This window comes from Saccopteryx leptura, chromosome 2 (assembly GCF_036850995.1).
Source record: "Saccopteryx leptura isolate mSacLep1 chromosome 2, mSacLep1_pri_phased_curated, whole genome shotgun sequence".
In the NCBI taxonomy this organism is placed as follows: Eukaryota; Metazoa; Chordata; class Mammalia; order Chiroptera; family Emballonuridae; genus Saccopteryx; species Saccopteryx leptura.
The window spans coordinates 111,952,754-111,978,272 of NC_089504.1; the positions used below are offsets into that span (position 1 = coordinate 111,952,754).

Consider the following 25,519-nt stretch of genomic DNA (forward strand, 5'->3'; position numbering starts at 1 on the left):
ATTTTCTCTCAAGCATTTATTTTCTGTCCAAAATTTCCAGGGTTACAGTTTAATATAAAAAATAGCTTATCTTTGTTTAATCTTTCTGTACCTAAGTTTGACATTCATAATTAAGAGGCCTGTACTAGTTGACAGTAATAATGCCCTATAGTTATATCTAGAGTGTATTTGTAATTATAATTTTTTTTAGTTTTCCCAATAACCTTTTGGGATATATATTTTCTCTAAAGTCTTGTAAAGCCCTAATTCTTATGTTTCTATATTTAGAAATAAGAGAAATACACATTTTAATATTTACTAAAGAAAGTGAACACTTACATAGGAATGTAAAATTATGATAATTAGGGTGAATATGTGGATCAAGATAAAAATCTTGAGACCAAAAAAAAAAAAATCATGTTAACCATTACACAAAAACAACTGAGCGGAACTAGAAATGGACCACACGTAGCATTGCAGACTAAACAGAGATCACAATAATCCCGTGACCCTATCAATGGTGCTGGTCTCTCTTCTTTGACAAGTAAGATCTTCAAATACTTCACATCAGTGGAGGGTAAGGTTAAAGCATAAAACAAATTCACAGAGAAGCATCTATTAATTTTCAAAATTGTGAAGGTTGCCAGACATCCATGAAACTGCTACTGCAGAATGCATTAAAAATGCTGAGTAGTACAAACAGCAGAAATTACTGTTCATGAAGACTGACCAAGCAGCTGGAGGTGGGGCAGGGTGGGTCTGAGCTCCCTAACCTGGAAGAAGCCCTGGACAAGAAGGTCCAGGCTCAGCAGTCTCTAGAAGCAGAAGCAAGTCTAGATTGTAATAGGCGATGTTCTCTAAGGTTTTTTTGAGGACAGGGCAAATTTCCTGGCTCCTAAACTGTCCTATTATATACCACAGCTCCTGCAAGTGTACTTTGTCATCCTTTTCTTTGGGTCTTGAAGGGTTTTCAGCCTCAGGGGCTCCTTTGGAAGATGAGCACCACAGATTGCTATTTAGGAGGCATAGGAGACATTCAGCTAAGAGTCAAGCCTTACAGAAATGGGATTGGGGGTAGATATCCTGAGAGTACTGTAAAGCAAGGCAACAAGTGCCAAATAGGGGAGCTTATGGTAAGCCCTACATCACCAAATGGAGGCACTAAATACTGTTTTAGCTCTCCCAGGAATGTAATCTTAAACCAGTCAATCAGGAATCACCTAAACAGCACTAGTTAGATAATCTGCTGATAGGTCCCTGCTATTCCGTAAAGGGAAGTAACCTTGCACTAATGAACCTGCTTATTTGCCCAATACAACTTCCTTGTTCCTGCTCTCTTCTGCCTATAATTTGTACAGCTCCTTGGAGTTTCTTTCTCTCTGCTAAGATTAAATGTTGCCTGATTCATGAATCATTGAGTAAAGACATAAAATCTTTAAAATTTACTCAGTTGAATTTTTTTTTAAACAGTAGAGAAAGATGATGGAAACTATGGGGGAAGGGAAAGAAGGGCCACAAGTAGCAACTACAGGATATAAACTTGTTTCACAAATCTGCTAAGAGTGGAGCTCAGGGAACAACAAGCCATTGTTTTTCTGAAAGCTATAAAAAAATTGAACCAGTTTTTCCTTTTTCTGTAATTTTGGGGAAGACATCTTTTACTTTTCTAAATTTGTCTATATTCTTTTTAATTTACTTGGAAACTGTAGCATCTGCCTTCAGGAGATATACTTAAACTTCCCCCATATTCACACATTTCTCCAAAATCAAATACATGATCAGATTTAATAAAATTATTCAAGAACTGTGCACGATTTACTTCAGGCCTCTGCCCATTTATTTAAAGCTTGCTGTACATAGGGACAGACTGTTATGTTAAAATCACGGAACAGAGACTTATTTGTATGCTAAACATAGCTGGATTGAATTATAATTTTAGGGAAAACTTTTGATAAAACTCATTTTATTCCTTAAGATTCTCTTGTCTTCAAGTAGTCTAACACAGTGCCTGCACATGGCACATACCCAATAAATACTTGTTAAAAAATACATTCAATTATGATAGCCAGAATTAAACAATAAATGACTGCATAATTAAGTAATTAAACTACTCTTCAAATTGCAAGTAAAGTAAAAAGAATAGTTTCATAAATATTGGAAAAGTTTGTTGTGGTATAAAGCAATATAAAATGCAAATTACCCCAAAACAAACACGCTCACATGTGTGCATGCATACACACACACAAGCACACACACACACACCATATTTAAATCAGAAACTACATCTTTTTACTAACTCCCTTGGGCATATTAATTATATCTGAAATGTATGAGATATTAATAATTGAAAGTTGTAATGAAAGTCACTTCAAGAACAGGGCAAAAAAAAAAAGATCAGACTTAATTCTTTTTAAAATATAGATGATTTTTTTTTTTTAAATGTACTTACGCCATCTGGACTGTCGACCCCAGAAATGAGGGTATGCAGTAGTCAGCAGCTGCCAGTGTATATGGTGGCCGAGCGGCAGAATCGTCCCAGTAAATATCCTTCTTCATCTTGGGTAAGCTCATGTGCATTTCATCCACAGCCAAAAGAGAGACCTAAACTCATTGTTACAGTGTTAGAATAATTCAGATGTGAATTGTATAAAGCAGGGGTCCCCAAACTACGGCCCGTGGGCCACATGCGACCCCCAAGGCCATTTAGCCCCCACCGCACTTCCAGAAGGGGCACCTCTTTCATTGGTGGTCAGTGAGAGGAGCACATTAGCCATCTCATTAGCCAAAAGCAGGCCCATAGTTCCCATTGAAATACTGGTCAGTTTGTTGATTTAAATTTACTTGTTTTTTATTTTAAATATTGTATTTGTTCCCGTTTTGTTTTTTTATTTTAAAATAAGATATGTGCAGTGTGCATAGGGATTTGTTCATAGTTATTTTTATAGTCCAGCCCTCCAGCGGTCTGAGGGACAGTGAACTGGCCCCCTGTGTAAAAAGTTTGGGGACCCCTGGTATAAAGGAAGAGACTGAGTTCTGGAGGGTGGGTGGAGTTTGGAGTAGGATGGAATGACTGATGAGCGAATATACAAATGTCTGTAGTTCTTATTTGCTGCAAGCAGGGCCGCTGCAGAGAATTGTACTTGCCATTGACTGCATGAGAGCACTTGACAATGGGGGGGGGGGGGTCAGTGGGGCTGTAAAACTGCCCAGACTGGGTTCATCAAGCCACATGCCTCAAAGTGGAGCTGCTTCTTACCTGGAGGCATGAGAAGCACCTTTTCCTTCTTTGCTCAAAGTTACCTTATTGTCTAGTGGCTACCCTGACAGCAGCCATAAATCCCGGATAGTGCGGGGAGCTGAAGGTTCTCAGTATCCCATTCTGTTGCTTCCATAAACACATTTATATTTCACATAATTTCTTATGTACTTTGAGCTTTTGTTTGCTTGGAAAGTTTACAATACCCTATCTTGCTTGGGGCTATAGTGGTCTCTTCTCTCGGGTTTGACAAACTGATGCATGAGTGAATCATTAATCCCCCAGGAATTAAGTTTTTACGAAGAGTGAGTGGCCTAGGCGTCATGCTTCCTCCCTAGCAGACTGGCAGTGTGATTATTGAGGGAGGTGTGGAGAGGGTATGACTGCCAGCTGACCCAGGAGCTGGGTCTGGGCAATTGGAGATTGCTCGCCCCGCTGCCCTGTCCTTAGAACGTATACTCTGGGCAGAGTGGGAGTCATTTTCCCAGACGCAGGCTTGAGAGAGCAATGTGTTGTTGAGACCATTGGAATGATACACTGTACATGACTCAACCCACCAGTGAAGGCCTCGATATAAACTTTTAAGCTTCTGTTAGGTGGTTACAGCGATCTACTCACCTTGTGGTCGCCCAGCACACACCTTATACTGTTGTTCCCTTGCTTATTAAACCTGCCTCTTATCAATCTGGAGTGGCCCGCCTCTTTTTTCAGTCTCTCCTTGCCCCCTGGGTAGGCGGACCAGGTTGTGAACCAATAGTGACCAAGGGTGAAATGTTTGAACCTGTTTAAGAGCTGAGTGAGGGCTTGAAAGAGATGGACAAGCTGGGGCCTTTGCACAGTCTGTGGTTCTCAGGGTAGAGAATGATTGGAGGAGAGTCCTACCTAAAAGGAAAATTATGCTGGTTCTTAATGGAAATCCTCTCAGGGTGAGGGCCTCAGGTCCATTTGATGCAATTCAGGCAGAATTGAGATATAGGCCAATGTGGCCCATGCTCCCAGTGTCCAGCTATTGGACATCTGACTGCAGGAACCTATATGATATAAGTTTGGGAACTCACATCACATAATGTCTTACTGTCATTTTCTATCATTGTTAACCACTCTGGGTGGCAATGGAAAACAAGATTAAAGACTGAATTAGCCTCACCAGGAGGTGGCACAGTGGATAGAGCATTGAATTAGGACGTGGAGGACCCAGGTTCGAAACCCTGAGGTCACCGGTTTGAGTGTGGGCTCACCAGCTTGAGCGCAGGTTCACCAGCTTGAGCGCAGGGTTGCTGGCTTGAGCCCAAAGGTCGCTGGCTTGAAGCCTAAGGTTGCTGACTTGAGCCCAAGGTTGCTGGCTCGTGCAAGGGGTCACTCTGCTCTGCAGTTGCCGCCCAGTCAAGGCACATACGAGAATGCAATCAATGAACAACTAAGAAGCTGTAACAAAGAATTGATGCTTCTCATCTCTCTCCCTTCCTGTTTGTTCCTATTTGTCCCTCTCTCTCTCTGTCTCTGTCAAAAAAAAAAAAAAAAAAGACTGAATTAAAATATTGTCCTGTTCTGAGATGGAAGAGTCTATTAGTATAACACTACTAATAAAACTTACAAAAAAAAAAAAAACTGGCTTGAAGTTCTATTTAAAAGGGGCTAAATTTCACTGGAACTAAGATCCAGGACTTGTGAGGTTCCCAAAGGACCGTAGACAATGTACAGCAGAGCCAAACCTCCTTTATTTGTAGCTAAAGCTCTGAAGTTCAGGGCCCTGCATTCAGAGTCTGTTTACATTTAAAGCATCACACGTAATCGATTACTGATGTTTGTAAAGGAAAGAAAATCTCATCTCACCTGCAAATTTCTGTCAATGCACCAGTTAGTTTCAAAATCGTCATCATCTTCTCCAAAAGGGTTGATGAGTTGCTCAGCTACCTGCAGTGGAGAATGCAGAATCAGTCAGTCACGATGCTTGTGCGGACAAAGACTGAGGTTGAAGATGATTCCTGCTTCACTCTCTGCTTTCTTTTGTCACTTTCATAATATGAAGCCTAGAGGGGAGCGGGTTGTTCTGTGGACATGGATATTGATCAGCAAACCAGTCTCGACTCTCAGGCCATGAGTGAGTGATACACCTGCACGGGCAGGCTCTCCGGGAGATCTGTCTCTTTAGCTGGTGACAATGCAGTTTCAATGCTAGAGAAGCCATGTACTGTTAGGAGTCAAATAGTTGACTTTCAGGAACACATCAAACCAATGAACACTGAAGGCACACTGCCAATGTACGGGGCATTGCTCTAGGCATTTTGAGGAGTACACACTCTGTGCTCCTAAGGAATTTACAAAGGCCCAGCTGACCAGACAAAATGTAAGTGTGGGAAAGGCTGAAATAGCAAAGGAAGACTTAAATCACAATTAAAGAAAATAATACAAAGAGTTTTCATAAGTATTTGACACAACTGTTAAATGAATGAATCAAAGAGCTCGTTAGTTATAAAGCAGGAGTGTCTTTAGTTTTACCCTAAAAGAGTTACTGTCATCTAATGAGTTAGTTTTCCCACTGGAAAAAGTTTAGGGAGCTTTTTATCATATATCTTCTAAGAGTTGGTCAATATTCTATGTTCTTACCATGTTCCTGAATCGAATAGCCTTCTTTTTGTTTGTTTATTTATTTTAGAAAGGAGAGAGAGAGAGAAGGGGGGAGGAGCAGGAAGCATCAACTCCCATATGTGCCTTGACCAGGCAAGCCCAGGGTTTCGAACCGGCGACCTCAGCATTTCCAGGTTGATGCTTTATCCACTGCGCCACCACAGGTCCGAATAGCCTTATTGATGAGAGATTTTTATGCCAAATATGACTCACCTGTTGTTCTCATTTTTGAGTCATTCCCTTTGGGTGTGTGTGTGTGTGTGTGTGTGTGTGTGTGGTTTTTCATTGGGTTTAAATGGGAAAATCTTACAAATATATAACATAAAGGCACCATTGATTCGTGGTTTCTAGATTCTGAGAGTATTTGGTAGAAAATCTACCTATTTATTTTTTTAGGATTTCAGTCTGACCACTTAAAGCAGTTGTTTTTAACTTTGGCCAAATATCAAAATCACCTGGAGAGTTTTTAAAATAAGTGATACCTGGATCCCTTCCCCAGAAATTCTGATTTAAAGGGTGTGATTTTTAACCCAGGCCTTACTGTTGGGTAGTGGAAGTTTTAGTGAGTGGCCAGGGTTGAGAACCACCGTCTCCCTTATTCTAAGAAACAGTTCTAGTCAGGGCCTGAATGAACCAACTTCACAGTGACGTCCAGTCAAAGTCCTTTACTGCAAGCTCCAAGGGGCCATCTATCCTTTCCTGCCTGGGGTTTTCCTTAAATTATATGGGCCACTGGATGGGGCTTGTTAATATTTTTGTTATATCCAGAATTTCACTTTTATGGCATAATAGTAGAGTCTACATGTAACTACTAAAATGATATTTATGTCTTTGAATTAACTATCTCAAAAAAATTTTTTTTCACTTTCTTGGAGGCTCCATTTCGAGCAAATAATTGAGTAATATACTGTTCATAAGGTTAGATGGATTTCCTACACTTTGAAAAGAGTTATAGGCCCTGGCCAGTGGTTCAGTGGATAGAAGGTCAGCCTGGTGTATGGAGATCCTGGGTTCAGTTCCAGTCAGGGCACACAGGAGAAGTGACAATCTGCTTCTCTCTTCCTCTCTCTCCTTCTCTCTCCCTCTTATTTTCCTCTTTCCCTTCTGTAGCCAGTGGCTTGATTGGTTTGAGTACTGGCCCTGGGCACTGAGAATAGCTCAGTTGGTCCAAGCATGGCAGCCTCAGGTGCTAAAAATAACCCAGTACTTGAGCATCGGCCCTAAACGGGGTTGCTGGTTGGATCCTAGTAGGGGTGCATGTGGAAGTCTGCCTCACTATCTCCCCTCCTCTTACCTAAAAAAAAAAGCCTGACCAGGGGTGGCGCAGTGCATAGAGCATTGGTCTGGAATGCTGAAGACTCAGATTGGAAACCCCGAGGTTGCTGGCTTGAGCATGGGCTCACCAACTTGAGTATGGGATCATGGACATGACCCCATTGTTGATGGCTTGAGCCTAAAGGTTATTGGCTTGAAGCCCAAGGTTGCTGGCTTGAGCAAAGGGTCACTGGCTTGGCTGGAGCCCCTGGTCAAGGCACGTATGAGAAAGCAATCAAAGAACAACTAAGGTGCCAAAACTATGCGTTGATGCTTTTTATCTTTTTCCCTTCCTGTCTGTCTGTCTCTGTCTCTCTGTCTGTACCTTTCTCTCTTGCTAAAAAAAAAAAAAAAAAAGGAAAAGAAAAGAGTTATAAACAATATAATTGTCAAGATAAAACAGTTGTTTAGAAACTGAGATACAATCCATAGTAAAACAAACTTACTTCTCTTAGGGGTTGTCTATCTCTTAACAGAGCAAAGATGATGTTGTCATACTTTTTCTCTAAAAGTATTGTACAAAATAAAAAACCATTAATAGTTAGGGCACATGTCAGAAGGCAGGAACAAACTGCTCCGTACAGGCTGGCCTAGTACCCCATGTGGACACAAAGCAAAAACAAGAAAGCTCAGCATGAGTCAGGACAAAGGGCAATAAAAGACCAGAATGATTAAGCGTTTGGGCCAATTTTGGTGATTTAGTTTCCTGTTTATAAAAATTGAGTTTGCTCTTTAATGGGAAATGAGAGTCATTAGTCTCTCTTGCTCTTTCTGTCTTAAACATTGAGCAAAAATAAGAATCACTGTCACTTGGTTAAAAGTATTTTTACCATTGGTAAAAGATATTCCTTTAGTCTGATCAGGCGGTGGTGCAGTGGATAGAGTGTTGGACTGGGATGCAGAGGACCCAGGTTCAAAACCCCGAGGTCACTGGCTTGAGCACGGGCTCATTTGGTTTGAGCAAAGGGTCAGTCGGTCTGCTGTAGCCCCCCGGTCACAATGAATATGAGAAAGCAATCAATGAACAACTAAGGTGCCACAATAAAGAATTGATGCTTCTCATCTCTCTCCCTTTCTACTGTCCCTCTCTCTGTCTCTGTTACAAAGAAAAGAAAAAGGAAAAGATATGCCTTTACTCTTTGGAGCATAGTTTGAAATTCTGACATAATTTATTTTTTTCTGGTTAAGATCAAACCAATGAAAGTGAAAGCATTTACAAAGAAAATGCCACAACCTCCAGGTAGGTGCACTCTAACATGCAGCTGTTTGGAAGGTCAAACATTTGGAAATTCTATGTTATTACTATCATCTTCAAACTGTCATTAGATTTCAATTAACCTCATAGAGCCAAAGGCCCCATCCCTTTTTTTTTTTTTTTATCACAGACTGTACTTCACTTTTGGAAGTTCCCAATGGAAGAATCAGACCTCTGATTTATACTTACATCTAGGGAGTGATGAGAGGAGGTGGTGGTGGGAAAAAATAAAATTTTACACTGACCATTGGACAAGTCATCCTCACTGTTCTAACCTGGTTTTAATTTACTGGTGAACTAGGTATTATCATTAGTTCTGGTGTTTCTGGTTTTGAGTTTCATAAATTCTTTTCTGAGTCTCATCCTGGTTTTGAAAATGGGCTGTGTTTAATGTTGTGGGACAGCTACTGGGGTTTCAGGCACTGGCAGCTACGAGAGAGTCGAGCAGAACCAGGATGATCATACAATACTGATGCTTAAGTCTAATAAGCAAGACTTCTTATTTACTCTCTTTTCCCACTGAGTTGCTTATTGTGGTATACGCTGGTATAACATCAGTGCAGGTACAGTCATTACTTTACTTACACTATTGTAATCTTAATGGGAGCACACCAAGGTTTAAAAAATCAATAGCCATCAAAGAGTCTTCTTGTAATCTCCTTGCATAAATGAGTGGCTTTAGTTGCTGCAATACGGTACTTACCACATCCCTGACAGGTTAATCCCTGGTTTAAAAGCAATAGTATCTCTGAGCTACTAAACATTAAATCTACCTTTGACTCACTCAGAAATGACTTTCTTCACTGAGTGAGGGATCAGCATGCAGAGTTTGGAACATGGCAGAGATTACAGAGTGGGTCTCATGACACTGAGACTGGTAGCTACCTTGAGCCATCCTGCATAGAAGAAGAATTGGAGGAGAGTAAAGATTGGAATGTAAAGATCTAAGTCATGCCCCGCGTAGCCTACGGTGGGATCCAAAAACTGGCGTCCAATCAGGCACGCAAAGAAGAAGGTGTAGACAGCCAGAGTGACAACCTGGAATAGAGAGAAACTCAAGTGAGAACACAGCACTGGCTGCCCACAGGAGGTGCCAACGTGGGCAAGTAGAAGGAAGTCATGCACACAGTAAGTGATACCTGGGTGTAAACCAGTGGGATCCCAACCCAGTCATAACCGAACAAGAGGCTGCACCAAGAGCGGTATCGGTTCATTTCCTAAACCGGAAACAGATAAACCATGTAACTAAGATGAAGTGTGATAACCAGTGTTTACTAGAGTTAAGAATGTGGCCATGTCTTTTATGACTATGTCTGTAAAATGCTGAGTCTGACTTTGTAAGGCTAATAAATTGGTTCTGAAGGCCACTCCAAAAGGAAAATTCAGAAAATAATAAGCAATGAATATTTATCATTCAATAATGATATTATATTTGAATATATATTTTCATATTAAGATAAATCAGGACTTTATAGAAGTAACTCTTACTTTATTGAATCCATAATTTCCAACATGACATTAGCCCAAAGTGGTGATGAGAAGACAGTGGTTAATATTTTAAATAAGTCATTTCTAGCCATTTTGAGAAATTATTAGGAGAGCAGATATTTTTGTTTGTTTCTCTCTTTTGAAAACATGCTTGCTATAGATCTTAGAAAAAAGAAATCAATCAATGTAAACCAACCCCAATCCACTCCAAATGAGGATGCTTCTATTGACAGGAAGTCTATCTTTCTTTGGAGCAGGAAGGACTGGAATCCATTGACTTATTTTTCACATAAATTATTTTCTGAGACTGGGAAGAAGAGTTCACATTCATTTAGGAGCTATCTTTAGATCATTCATTCTCTTAGCTTAGTCCAGGCAGGAGGCTTTCATGGCACAAAGCTACCTACACTAATTTGTTTCTCAGGTGAGTTTAGGGTTATTTTGTTGAATGAAAACACAATTTTGTTTCCTGGAGCATCTGAAAAGCTGGCTTAACCTTGAAATGTTTCAATCTGGGGAAGTGACTGGGGAGGTCTCGGAGCCAGGGATGCAAATTCTCCGTGTGTGCACCAGATCCTTCAGAGCCCTTGGCAGACATTGCTAATCAATCAAGGGACACTTTCTTACAGAGCATATTACAAACCTAATTCTGTTTAATACAGTTTCCAAGCAACCACTGCCAATCAATTTGAGTTAAAAACTGAGTGCTGTCCTTGTCCTGCATGTTGAAGGTTCTGAATTAAAACAGATTCATCCTGGTGCAATCTGTCACTCCAGGTCCCTCTTGGTTTCTGATTAGCATCTTATTTTTTTGACAAGTTACAATGTACTTACAGTCATCAGTGATTGCAGATCAACACTGTCTCTGATTCTACCTTCCTTCCGGGCTTTAGCTGCCAGATTTCCAAACCAGACGAAGGGAACCCAGTATTTCAAGTGAGGAGATTTGAGATGGTCAAATAATTTTCTTTCATCTGATGTCATAAAACCTTTACACAAAATAAAAATAGCTGGATTGTACAGACTTAGGTAAGCACTGATACATTATCATGAATAATTCGTTGTCTACTATGTCAGTGACTAATAGGGGAATTAAGAAAAAGTATTGAGATTCCCATGACAAGTAGTTTATACTTGTATTAGAGATAAGGAATGTGTATACATAAGCACACACATACAAACACAAACACAGTGCATAAACACACAACTGACATATCACTATATGAGGCAATGCATGTTGGCAATCCTTAATAGAGATGGCCGGTAGGGAGGAAGGCGACATTAAGTGTGGACTAGAACATCGGAGGAAGGTTTCATTTTTAGGTTTTGATTTATTCATCTACAATTGGGAACAAGAATACTTAGAATTGTTAGCATTACAAGAATAAAAATGAGAATGTATAGAAAGCACGTGGTATAGAGTGAAACACAGGAACCACATGGCTTTTCTCCTGACCACCACCTTCAAAGTTCTAATCATGGCCCTGGCCAGTTGGCTCAGCGGTAGAGCGTCGGCCTGGCGTGCGGGGGACTCGGGTTCGATTCCCGGCCAGGGCACATAGGAGAAGCGCCCATTTGCTTCTCCACCCCCCCCCCTTCCTCTCTGTCTCTCTCTTCCCCTCCCACAGCCAAGGCTCCATTGGAGCAAAGATGGCCTGGGCGCTGGGGATGGCTCCTTGGCCTCTGCCCCAGGCGCTAGAGTGGCTCTGGTTACGGCAGAGCCACGCCCCGGAGGGGCAGAGCATCGCCCCCTGGTGGGCAGAGCGTCGCCCCTGGTGGGCGTGCCAGGTGGATCCCAGTCGGGCGCATGCGGGAGTCTGTCTGACTGTCTCTCCCCGTTTCCAGCTTCAGAAAAATACAGAAAAAAAAAAAAGTTCTAATCAACCAGCTCCTCATCTGCGAAGCCTTCCTTCCTGAGATTTCTCTCCTTCAAAGCCCCCACCATGGAGTTTTCTTTTGTATTATGGTATATTATACATAAATGTTTCCCCTGCCAAGTTCCTTGGGGAGGATAAAGAGCACATTATTTTAAAAACCCTCACAACACTCTGCATCTACTTGAAAGGTGCTTCTTTACTTTTGTGAGTCTGGGTGGATATATATTTGTTTGTGCATATAACACAATTTTCTTGAGTTTATAGAGACCTTTCTAAGCCTCATTTTCTTGTGTGTAGAAGAGAGATGATAATATGTACTTTCCTGGAATGTTGCAGAATTACCTGAGATGATGGACACCTGTCAAGAGATTAACAATGCCGACCCTGGCCATTTGGCTCAGTGGTTGAGCGTCGGCCTGGCGTGCAGAAGTCCCAGGTTTGATTCCGGCCAGGGCACACAGGAGAAGCGCCCATCTGCTTCTCCACCCCTCCTCCTCTCCTTCCTCTCTGTCTCTCTCTTCCCCTCCAGCAGCCAAGGCTCCATTGGAGCAAAGATGGCCCGGGCGCTGGGGATGGTTCCATGGCCTCTGCCTCAGGTGCTAGAGTGGCTCTGGTCACAACAGAGCGACGCCCCAGATGGGCAGAGCATTTTCCCCTGGTGGGCGTGTCGGGTGGATTCCGGTTGGGCGCATGCAGGAGTCTATCTGACTGCCTCCCCGTTTCCAGCTTCAGAAAAATACAAAAAAAACCCCAAAACAAACAAACAAACAAAAACAATGCCTAGCACATTCTTAGCACTCAATAAGTGCTAAGGCATAATGCATTATGTGGAACTTTAGCTATCTACACCCCCTCCCACCTGCACACCAAGAAAAGGATAATAGAAGGAATAATGTAGCAGGTGTATTTGATAAACAAACATTTATTGAATATCTACTAGTATGTACCAGGGTTTGTTCCTACAAAGATTCACTTAAAAAGCTTACAGTTTACATTTAACCTTTTATTTTAAAAAATTTGATTGAGTAATTCAAATGGTACAAAAATCCAAAAGGGCCCAAGGAATATGAATGGGGAAAATGAGGCTCATTTTTCTGCCCGTTTCCCTCGCTGAGAGAAATCACTACAACCAGTCAATTGTTATCTCTCTAGAAAAGTATCACAAATTTCAGACAGCCCAGTTTTTAAAAACACAAATGGCTTTATAGTACATACCTATCTATCATTTGCTTCTATTTTTAATTATATCTTGGAGATATTATTTTTTAAAATATGTAGAGAGCAGTACCATTCTTCCTAATGGCTGCATACTAGTTAATTGTGTACAATATTTATTTAACTAGGCCCTCTTTGGAATAGACATTTAACCTGTTTTAAAATTTTTGTTATTAAAAATAATGTTGCCATGACTATACTTATACTTACCCCTTTGACTTTTTAAGTGGACTTTTAAATGTTCATTATGATTTAGTATACATAATATTTTATGAATTAAAAATTATTTCTAAAACTGAATTTTTATGAGATAATAATTTTGACTTACTTTTGTCTTTGCAAAGCAATCACTTATTTATGAAACTCTGAAAACATATTTAGATAAAAATCTACTTTTGTCCAAAGGTAACACATTTTTTATTCTTAAGCATCTTAATCAGCTTATGAATCTGGCCATCTTGTTGGAAGTGATCCTCCCTCCTAACCATGAAGACTGAGTTTTACTTTAGAGGTGTTGCTACGGCATGAAGAAGCCAAAAGAGACGCGAGGCTTGCTCCTTTGGAAAGCCACCAACCCATAGAGCTTTGGCGTTACCTAGATTTTTCACACCATGTAGGCCAGTGTGTTTGAGAATGAGGTCAAAGGATCATGGGTATCAGAAACACATGTGACACATATACCCGGAGAAGGCTGGGCCCCACCCTCACCTACCAAGTCACTCAATAGAGCAGGACTTTTGACCCCAGGCCTGCACCTAGGGCCTCGTGTGGATACTTTTAGAAAATACCAATACATTGATCTTATTATCCCCAGAGACTGATTCACTTGGTCTAGACTCAGTGAGGTCCAGGCACCAGCATTCTTTTCAATCTTCTTGGATGATTTAGGGGAACTGGGCTCAGGAAGTTGCTTGTTTACCAAGCTCTGCAGGAAATTCTGACCTTCAGCAATGCTTGAAAACCACTGCCCTGCCCACTGAAGATTCTGTTTATTTGTATTAGAAGTAAATAGAGTTAGCAACTACGAAGCCAATATTTACTGACAGGAGACTAGTTTTAGATAATAGTCATGTTATTTATATTAGCTTGTTGGGGTTCTGCCCTTGTCTGGCGAATGGGACTTTCTTTGGAGGTCAAAAATGAAAATGAGCCTGACAATATTTTTCTCGTTTCTCAGTGCATTTCAAAATTGTTGTATGAGTCAGATAATTGTATTTATTTTTTAAAGACTTGCAGAGTATGCCTGACCAGGCGGTGGCACAGTGGGTAAAGCGTCTGACTGGGATGTGGAGGACCCAGGTTCGAGACCCTGAGGTCGCCAGCTTCAGCGTGGGCTCATCTGGTTTGAGCAAAGCTCACCAACTTGGACCCAAGATCACTGGCTCAAGCAAGGGGGTTACTCGGTCTGTTGTAGCCCCACGGTCAAGGCACATATGAGAAAGCAATCAATGAACAACTAAGGTGTCGCAACAAAAAACTGATGATTGATGCTTCTCATCTCTCTCTCCGTTCCTGTCTATCTCTCTCTCTGACTCTCTCTCTCTGTTTCTGGGAAAAAAAAAAAAAAAGACTTGCAGAGTATGATTAATTCTTATTACGAGAAGTTAATAGATAAACTTTACCTTTTTTGGCTCTACGCTTAAGACTTGTTGTAGCGCGTCATTCTTTACCAGGAAACCTATTCTGGGGCATTTCATATAAATTACCTAACAGTAATATTCTTGGAATTACAGTGCAATTTTCAAAAATAACCCCATTTATATACTGGCTGCAATCTTTGTCATTTGACCAAAGAATAACTTTACCTCTGGTTATTGTTTATTCAGGAGTATGGATCAGATTGTGTTGGCAAGTCTTCTCTTGGCTCCTTAACCAAAAGCGAATATGAAAAGTGAGGGTTTATTTAGTGCAAACACCAAAGCTAAAGTTAGGTCTTCCTCACCACGTAGCACACTCACCAGTACAGAGCAAGGGAAGCTGGTGGTTTTTAATTTTAGCCCAAATTTATTGAGCACCTTGCTGTGAAAGATGAGTGATTAACTAGGCAGGCAGCAATATGTCCTCCAAGAGTGTATAGGCAAAATATTTTTTGATATCCCTGCAGAGTCACACCTCTTATCCAAAGTAACCCCATCTTTGGAAATCAAGTTTTTGGTTGATTGAAAGAAAACCTCTAGCTTATTGGTGAAATCAATCCAAAGAGTGTTTGCTATCAAATAAAATGTTATCCTCATCAGCACTTCAGGCCATTTTAACCAGAGACCGGTGATCTTTCTCAGAATGTGGTTATTACCCTCATCTCTGAGGCTATGTTAACCACAGTTTGGCAGCATTAGCTGTAGGCTGGTCCTCACATTGCCCTGTCTCCTTCACATGTCTGTCTTCATGCCACACTCCCCCTGGCCCTGGCCGTACCCCTAACATTGCTACTGTATCTTGTCATTGCGTTTGCTTAGACTTTCTCTTGTTATATCTTTCCTTCTGGCTTTCTGGCTGGTTCAGCTCTGCTCAGCAATTTTCCTACAGCTCATCCCAAAAAACCTTCCTTAATATTTCAAATCAAGATAAATAAAAAAATATATGCGCACACACAATACATATGTTTGCATTTACTTGCAATTTGAATTGTGGTTTGAGGTCTGCTACCTCATGGAGCAATTTTATTGTCTGTAAACCAAAGGACCAATTAAGTCCATTGATAAATAATATTTCATTTCTCATAGATTTTGTCTATGCAGTTGATCTGTTTTTTCTCAGCTGAAGCCAAGGCAGATGTCTTTTGCCTTTAAAGCAGAGTGTGCAAATGAGGCTCTATTACCAGAAGAACTAAAAGCTCTGCAGCTCAAAATCTGGAGGCAGAATGGGTTTGCTGCCAGTTCTCTCTGAAAGGGAAAGTTGTGCGTTCAGCCACTGAGCCCTTCTCAGAGAGATGACTTTTTCAGGAACACTGCACTGTGCCTGGATCATTTTCATCTTTGTATTTTCCAAATGAATGGAATGAAGCCACTGGATTCAACTACAGCTGTCCCTTAAAGTCAATGGTAGAGATTTAGAAATCCCTGCCTGGTGGGAAAATCAAGAGGCAAAATGCGACTGAGAGATAAAAATCACATTGTGAAGCCTGGTGTAAGGCTGTATGTCAGTGTTTACTACGCACCACAGTGAGATATCTGGGGCTCACAAAAGAGTGACTGGTTCTTCTACACGTTGTTCTTTCTGATGTGTTCTGTTCCACTCCATTCCATTCCCTCCCATTAAAAATACTGGTGAGTTCAGTCAGTTAGACTACAGCGTTGTCCCGAAACATCAAGGTTGCAGGTTTGATCCCTGGTCAGGGCACATAATGGGAAGTGACCTATGAACGCCACAACTAAGTGGAACAACAAGTAAATGCTTCCCTTTTTCTGTCTCTCTCCCTTCTTCTCTCTGTCTCTCTAAAATCAATCAATTTAAAAATGCTGGTTAAGCCATTAAAATGATGTAAAAGACCAAGAATAAGTTACAACTCACAGTTTGAAAAGCTCAAAATAGGATATGGTTGAGTAAAATCAGTTTTCGGAGTAGCAGTGCTGAACAAACGGAAACGCCACCATTTTCCTGACGTGAGTAGAACATCTCTAATCCATCATAATTCATTCCTAAAGGGCATCCTATTTGGCACTTCATTGCTTTCTACACAAGACACACAGGAAACACCATACACAAAATCAGTGCTCTTAATGCCTCACCTGCCCAGGGTGTCGGGAATTTCATTTATCCTCGGTGAATAGATCTGAGCCAATTTGCAGAGAAAGCTGAGGGTTTAATAGATGCACCTAGTCAGTGGTTCCTAAATCTTGCTGCATATTAGAATGGTTTGGGGACCTTTAAAAACCATGACGCACCTTGTTCTTATTGAACCTACTTTCTGGGAGTGAGAGCCAGACATTAGTGTTTTTAAGATCTCTAATGATTCCAACTTGTTTGGGAACAATGACCCTGTGCATAGACTCACAGGCAAGTTGGCCATGTCAGCATTTTTGTCCTGGCCAAAATCCGGCAGTATTGCCGGGGAGCTTGTTTAAAATGTGGATTCTGGATCAAAGCCCAGGTCCTAAAGCCCAGAGATTCTGATTCCATAGGTTGCCTGGGAACCTGCAATGGGAATAAGTAGCCTTGATGATTCAGTGAATATGGTCTTCTGTCACACTTTGAGAAACACCGAGAGGATAGCCTTGATTTAACTCTTAAAACAGAACTGCAGGGAACCTCCCAACACTGACCAGCTGAGACTGCCCACGCATGGCATCACATCGAGGGCTGGTTCTACTGTGCACTTTCTCACTTACGTAATGCAAGAGTGTAGAGGTGAGTCGAGTTTCACTCACAGGATGACATTCTGTCTCTTCTGGGCTCATCATGTGAGACTATAGGGAAAGTGACTCAGCCTGTAAAAGTTCAGCCAACAGAGGACAAACTGGCGCAGCTGTGAATACACTGTCCCTCATCCTCTCTCCTGTAACACAGAGCAGTTGGAGGTTCCAAAGAGGCCCAGAAGCCCCTGAGCCATATAATGTGCCAGGGAAAACTTGAACAGGAGACCACAGGGCAGAACGTACATACTACACAAAATCCGTTTGGTTTTTCTTAGTGAGAGAAGATCACAGAAGAAATTATCTCAATATGCCAGAAACTCAATGGGGCTACCCATCCAATCAGTGCCTCGAAAATGAGAGTTTTTATCTCAGTAGCCACTTGACAATTGAGAGCTTGCTTAGTTGTATTAGTGTCTGTTAACAATAAGCACCAATAAAAATTCTCAAGAGGTCTCATCAAGCTCTCTGTGGATGCAGAAGAAGCATGAGGAGCTTCATGTAAAGGTTCCAGGGCTTTAAGAGAACGACAGAGTGCCCTACCCTCAGATTGTACTGTCTTCCAGCCAGTCTTACGGGCACAGAAGAAAATTATTTTAGAGAAATAGAAATGCAATAGAGAGACTTGAAATTCAGCTGTAACTATACTTGTGTTTGTCTCTGAGAATGATTCATGTAAGAAAGATTTGTAAAACTTTTTACTGATCCTCCAAGGACGAGGCCACACCACCCATCCTCACATACAGCTCTGCCCCAGCGCTCAGCACAGTGTCTGGTATACAGGATACACTCACTAACCTTTGTTGAACGAGCAAACACATATATAGATTTAGAAACAGCTTTAGTAACTTTTTTTTAGAGGAATGGATATAATTCCCTATTGTCTATCTTTGTGCTCTGGTGAGTAAATTTGGAAGAGAAATATTTTTATCTCCTGATCACTGTGAAACACTAGATAAAATATTTGAATTTAGCACCACGCCACAGTGTAAGCACCCAGTTAAGTCCATTCATTGCACCAGTGAAGATCTGGAATTGTGCACCTGACTTGACTTGGATGAGTGACACCTTCTAGGGCAGGTGACTGGAATTATCAGATTTTTCCAGGGCAGGTTTGTAGCCAATGGACAAAATAACAGACACTATATTGCCATTCCTCTGGTAAATAACTGTTTGATAACAGACCAATTCAAGGAATTTTCATCATACTAGACATTATTTAGTGTTCAATTATATTATTTCTATTTTTGTGTGAGCATAAATGAAAAACTTTATTTTTAAATTGAGAAATTTAGTCTGACCAGTGGTGGTGCACTGAGGTCCCAGGTTTGAAAAACTGAGGTTGCTGGCTTAACCACAGGCTCTTCAGCCTGAGTTCAGGGTCGCCAGCCTGAGCTTAGGATCATCGACATGATCCTATAGTCACTGGCCTGAGTCCAGAGGTCACTGGCTTGAAGCCCAAGGTTGCAGCTTGAGCCCAAGCTCACCAGTCTGGACAAGGGGCCACTAGCTTTGCCTGAGCCCCCCAGTCCAGGCATATATGAGAAAAGAAATGAGCAACTAAAGTGATGCCACTATGAGTTGATGCATCTCACTTCTCTCCTTTTCTGTCCCTGTCTCTGTCTCTCTCTCTCTTGCTTTAAAAACAAAATTGAGAAACTTAACTTGTAATACTGAAGCATAAAACCAGGCAAAGAGAACACAAAGAAAGAAAATTATAGGCCAATATTCCTGATGAATATAGATGCTAAAATCCTCAACAAAATATTAGCAAACTATATTCAGCAATATATGAAAAAAATCATACACCATGATCAAGTGGGATTTATTCTGGGGAGGCAAGGCTGGTACAATATTCGCAAATCAATCAATGGGATTCATCACATAAACAAAGGGAAGGAGGAAAACCACGTGATAATTTCAATAGATGCAGAAAAAGCATTTGATAAAATCCAGCACCCATTCACGATCAAAACTCTCAGCAGAGTGGGAATACAGGGAACATACCTCAACAGGATAAAGGCCATCTATGAAAAACCCACAGCCAATATCCTACTCAATGGGCACAAATTAAAAGCAATCTCCTTAAGATCAGGAACAAGGCAGGGGTACCCCCTTTCACCACTCTTATTCAACATAGTTCTGGAAGTTCTAGCCACAACAATCAGACAAGAAGAAAAAATAAAAGGCATCCAAATTGGAAAAGAAGAAGTAAAACTATCATTATTTGCAGATGATACAATATTGTATATAGAAAACCCTAAAGTCTCAGTCAAAAAACTACTGGACCTGATAAATGAATTCAGCAAGGTGGCAGGATATAAAATTAATACTCAGAAATTAGAGGCATTTTTATACACCAACAATGAACTGTCAGAAAGAAAAATTAAGGAAACAATCCCCTTTGCTGTTGCAAGCAAAAAAATAAAGTACCTAGGAGTAAATTTAACCAGGGAGATTAAAGACTTGTACTCGGAAAATTATAAAACATTCATAAAAGAAATCAAGGAAGATACAAACAAGTGGAAGCATATACTGTGCTCATGGTTAGGAAGAATAAACATCATTAAAATGTCTGTATTACCCAAAGCAATTTATAAATTCAATGCAATACCAATTAAAATACCAATGACATACTTCAAAGATATAGAACACATATTCCAAAAATTTATATGGAACCAAAAGAGAACACGAATAGCCTCAGCAATCTTGAAAAGGAAGAATAAAGTGGGAGATATCACACTTCCTGATATCAAGTTATACTACAAGGCCATTGTACTCAAAACAGCCTGGTACTGGCATAAGAACAGGCATATAGATCAATGGAACAGAACAGAGAACCCAGAAATAAACCCACAGTTCTATAGACAACTGATATTTGACAAAGGAGATAAGAGCATACAATGGAGTAAAGATAGCCTCTTTAATAAATGGTGTTGGGAAAATTGGACATCTACCTGCAAAAAAATGAAACTAGACCACCAACTTCCATCATTCACAAAAATAAATTCAAAATGGATAAAAGACTTAAATGTAAGCCGTGAAACCATAAGCATCTTAGAAGAAGACATAGGCAGTAAGCTCTCTGACATCTCTCGCAGCAATATATTTGCCGATTTATCTCCACGTGCAAATGAAATAAAAGACAGGATAAACAAATGAGACTATATCAAACTAAAAAGCTTTTGCACAGCTAAAGACAATAAGCACAGAATAAAAAGACAAACTACACAATGGGAGAACATATTTGACAATATGTCTGATAAGGGGTTAATAACCAAAATTTATAAAGAACTTGTAAAACTCAACACCAGGAAGACAAACAATCCAATCAAAAAATGGACAAAAGAAATGAATAGACACTTCTCCAAAGAGGACATACAGATGGTCAATAGGCATATGAAAAAATGTTCAACATCACTAATCATTAGAGAATTGCAAATTAAAACCACAATGAGATATCACCTCACTCCAGTCAGAATGGCGCTCATCAACAAAACAACACAGAATAAGTGCTGGCGAGAATGTGTGGAGAAAAGGGAACCCCCCACTGCTGGTAGGAATGCAGACTGGTGCAGCCTCTGTGGAAAACAGTATAGAGACTCCTCAAAAAATTAAAAATCGAACTGCCTTTTGACCCAGCTATCCCACTTTTAGGAATATACCCTAAGAATACCATAGCACTGGTCTAAAAGGAGAAATGCACCCCCATGTTTATGGCAGCATTGTTCACAATAGCGAAGATCTGGAAATAGCCCAGGTGTCCGTCAGTGGACAAGTGGATTAAAAAGCTTTGGTACTGCCTGACCTGTGGTGGCGCAGTGGATAAAGCATCGACCTGGAAATGCTGAGGTCACCGGTTCGAAACCCCGGGCTTGCCTGGTCAAGGCACATATGGGAGTTGATGCTTCCAGCTCCTCCCCCTTTCTCTCTCTCCCTCTCTAAAAATTAATAAATAAAATTAAAAAAAAAAAAAAGCTTTGGTACATATATACTATGGAATACTACTCAGCCATAAGAAAGGATGACATAGAATCATTTACAATAACATTGATGGAACTTGATAACATTATACTGAGTGAAATAAGTAAATCAGAAAAAAGTAAGAACTATATGATTCCATACATAGATGGGAAATAAAAATGAGACTCAGAGACATGAACAAGAATGTGATGGTAACCTGGGGAGGGTGCGGGGGGGGGGGGGAGGAAGGAGAGGGAGAACGTGGGGGGAGGGGAGGGGCACAAAGAAAACCAGATAGAAGGTGACGGAAGACAATTTGACTTTGGGTGAGGAGTATGCAACATAATCAAATGTCAAAATAATCTGGAGATGTTTTCTCTGAATATATGTACCCTGATTTATCAATGACACCCCATTAAAATTGATAAAAAAATACTTTTCAAAAATAATACTGAAGCATAGGTATTTCTCGAGTCATACGCATTTTGGTCCTTTTCATTTTCCAGAATGATATAACATGACTCTCCAATTTACAAGCAAAGTAAATTCAGGGATTAGCAGGTGAGTGGCCTCGCTCATCAGGCTTTAGTCAGGCAATTGCTGGATGCTTCAGCAGGAGATGCTGGTCCTCCTTCTCCCCACCTCCCCAGTCACCTCCTCCCCGGCAGCCCTGAGCCTTTGTGGCTGGGACCCTCCCTGGAGCAAGCAGAAGAGGTTGGAAAGAAACCCTGATTATCTGAAAGCCCAGTGTTTCTCAGAGCGGGATCCAGGGACCACCTGCTTCAAGAGCCTCCAGAAGCGTGTTAACTACTCATTCCTGGACCTCACCCTAGACCTACTCAATCAGAGTCTCTACGGGGGTTGGGGGGCATTTTGGAATCAGCATTTTTAGCAGTATTGATTTTTAATAATATCTAATGCACACTGAAGTTTGAGAACAGGTCCTTTCCGAGACGGGTGCTGTTTTGTGAGGGAGTCACTTGACAAGAGGTGTTTTTCGAGCCCTTAGCGTAGCGTCCTGCCTTTGCCCCACCCCTTTGGGCCCCTGTGCTTTGTTTCCCTGCTCTCTCTGCCCTCCAGCCGAGCAGGTGCCCTGGCTCTGGGCTCAGGGGACCTGCCAAACATTTCCCGCCATCCTTGAACTTCCTGTCCTTCCCAGAAACATTGGCATAGGCAAAAGACAGTCAGAGAGTGGCGGAGGCATGTGTCCAGTTGGGAGAGCTTGGAAACTGACCCCACGTGCAGACTGAGTCAGCCTTCTCTGATGGAGAAATGAGTCACTGCTGCCTGAGGACAGAGAGGTGCCCACCCATGTGGCTGTCCGGGGCAGCCAGAAAGGACCCCATCTCTGAAGTGTCTCCCCCAGATTCGGGAACCGGGGCTTGGGACTTTTGCCCCACTACATAGCACACAACTTCTGCTCCTGGGAGCACAAGCTGTTTCACTGCCACTTTTCCCGCTATTTCAAAAAACATTTAGGAACGAAATGAGAGCAGTTAGGGCCCTTTTCCTGCAGTAATCAGGGGTACCCCCAGAGGGCGCTTGCAAAGGCTTTGGCTCCCTCCTACCTCCCTCCGTTCTCTTCCTCCTTCAGCAGTTCCCCACAAACCAACAAAACCAAGTCAGAATGATATTCGTATGTTTAATCAGGTCTAATGCAAATCCCCCAGACAGTAGCTTCTGACCAGATTGCTGACCCCAAGCCCTTCTATAATTCTGGAGCCTCTAGCATGGCCCAAACCTTGAATTCCTGATCGCTGCTACTTTGTTAACAGTAATGAATTACTTGATGGTTGCCAAGACCTTTTTACCCTAAGGGTGAGAAAAGGTTTTCAAAACTAAGCATCCCAGAAAAGGCTCAGTACTTTTCAGACTTCAGTGTATAAAAAAGCAGCACAAGAGCATGTTTAAAGGTAGGTTTCCTAGGCCTTAAACCCAACAGTTCTGATTCAGTCAGTCTGAGCTGGGGCCCAGGAATGTGCATTTTAAAAAACAACTCAAGTTAGTCAAGATGTGAAGGGCCTGTGGGTCTGTGGCTCACCCCTTGAGACACCGTTCTTCAAATGTACTTCAAAACGGGAATGACTAATTTTCAGACTCCCTCGAAAGGGTTGGGGTATTCTAATATTCCCAATGCCTCAGAAAGCAAAAAAAGGGTGGACACAAGTAGGTGACAAGCATTTGCACAAATCTGACAAGGAGTGAGTTTTGGGATTATGAAAACTCTACCCAGAGGAAATGAAATCTTGTCATTCTCCTACTCACTTCTTCCTGTCTACCTGCTCCTCAGACCTGAGCCCAACTCAACCTTCTTAAGCTCTCAGGTCTGACCAGAGGCCCCCCCACCTCTCCATTGCCAGCCATCCTGGCTTCCTCTTGATTTGCTTTTAATAAGAAGATGATGCTAAAAGGATGGGATTTGCTTTGAGAATTGGGCTTGGCATCGGGTTTCTGTCAGAATGTACTCTTTTCATTTCAAGGATCATCAGGACTACAGAAATATCACCTTTATTCATCTAAGTAAACGTTAGCTCTTACTCATCAAATTGGAATGAATCAAACTTTTCTTGTTTATTTTTAGGTCTTTCTTCAGATATGGTCATTCTTATTGCATTTGACCCTATAAATATTAAGCTAAGAAAACTAAGTTATCAACTAGCAATTTCAACTTGGTTATTTTGAAGCAGCACTCAACTTTTAAATTTGGAAGAGGCGTGGTAGTTAAGTTTTTTGAAGTTTCTACTGGCTTTACATCATAATACATATACTTGTGCATTGGCCAGGCCATTAGTAACATCCACCTGAATCCTTAATGAGCTCATTGCATCCTGTTACTTTCTCACATCTCTAACTCCAGTATCTTCTGCACCACTTTTTCTTTATTTCTGCCTTGACTTTCCCAACCTCCTGGTCATTTAGTCCAGGAATACTTGGGCTGTCATATCAATGAGTCTTCTGAAGTTACCAAAGGGCTATGTTATAATGTTGTACTAGAATTATTTCATTACTAGCAAGAACTCATGTAACATTTACCATGTACCAGATATTGCTCTAAACACTTTGCAGCTGTTAACTTGGTTACTCCTCACAACAAGCCAATGAGGTATATGAGATAGGTGGTATTATAAAGTAATAAAAACTTATTTTGTAGATTATAAAACTGAAGCATTGCAAGTATGCCACACAAGATCATATAGCTAGTAAGTAAGTGGAAGGGTAAGAATTTGAACTCTTACTCTGTGTTTTTTTTTTTTTTTACAAAGACAGAGAGAGTCAGAAAGAAGGATAGATAGGGACAGATAGACAGGAATGGAGACAGATGAGAAGCATCAATCATTAGTTTCTCGTTGTGCATTGCGACACCTTAGTTCAGGGGTCCCCAAACTTTTTACACAGGGGGCCAGTTCACTGTCCCTCAGACTGTTGGAGGGTCAGACTATAAAAAAAATATGAACAAATCCCTGTGCACATTGCATATATCTTATTTTAAAGTAAAAAAACAAAACGGGAACAAATACAATATTTAAAATAAAGAATGAGTAAATTTAAATCAACAAACTGACCAGTATTTCAGTGGGAACTATGCTCCTCTCACTGACCACCAATGAAAGAGGTGCCCCTTCTGGAAGTGCGGTGGGGGCCGGATAAATGGCCTCATGGGGCCGCATGCGGCCCGCAGGACGTAGTTTGGGGACCCCTGCCTTAGTTGTTCATTGATTGCTTTCTCATATGTGCCTTGACCATGGGCCTTCAGCAAACCGAGTAACCCCTTGCTCAAGCCGGTGACTTTGGGTCCAAGCTGGTGAGCTTTGCTCAAACCAGATGAGCCCGCGCTCAAGCTGGGAACCTCGGGGTCTTGAACCTGAGTCCCCCGCATCCCAGTCCAACGCTCTATCCACTGCGCCACCGCCCATCCAAGTAGTCAAAGCCAAAACAAACAAACAAAACTCCTTTAAAAGCAAACAAAAAATACTATTCTTTTTTTTTTTTTTTTTGTATTTTTCTGAACCTGGAAACGGGGAGAGACAGTCAGACAGACTCCCGCATGCGCCCGACCGGGATCCACCCGGCACGCCCACCAGGGGCGACGCTCTGTCGCGACCAGAGCCACTCTAGCGCCTGGGGCAGAGGCCAAGGAGCCATCCCCAGCGCCCGGGCCATCTTTGCTCCAATGGAGCCTCGGCTGCGGGAG

At 41.4% G+C, this 25,519-nt stretch overlaps 1 protein-coding gene across 4 annotated transcripts in view; it reads right to left on the reverse strand.

Moving 5' to 3' along the window:
• BEST3 (bestrophin 3) overlaps positions 1–25,519 on the reverse strand; it is a 50,463-nt gene that overhangs the window by 17,121 nt on the left and 7,823 nt on the right. For all 4 annotated transcript variants that reach the window (XM_066368546.1, XM_066368548.1, XM_066368547.1 and 1 more), the window contains 5 exons: positions 10,755–10,909; positions 9,572–9,649; positions 9,318–9,470; positions 5,069–5,149; positions 2,429–2,580 (listed from right to left, as the gene is read on the reverse strand). In XM_066368546.1, the coding sequence (XP_066224643.1) occupies positions 2,429–2,580; positions 5,069–5,149; positions 9,318–9,470; positions 9,572–9,649; positions 10,755–10,909 (619 nt within the window). The remainder of the gene's footprint in view (positions 1–2,428; positions 2,581–5,068; positions 5,150–9,317; positions 9,471–9,571; positions 9,650–10,754; positions 10,910–25,519) is intronic.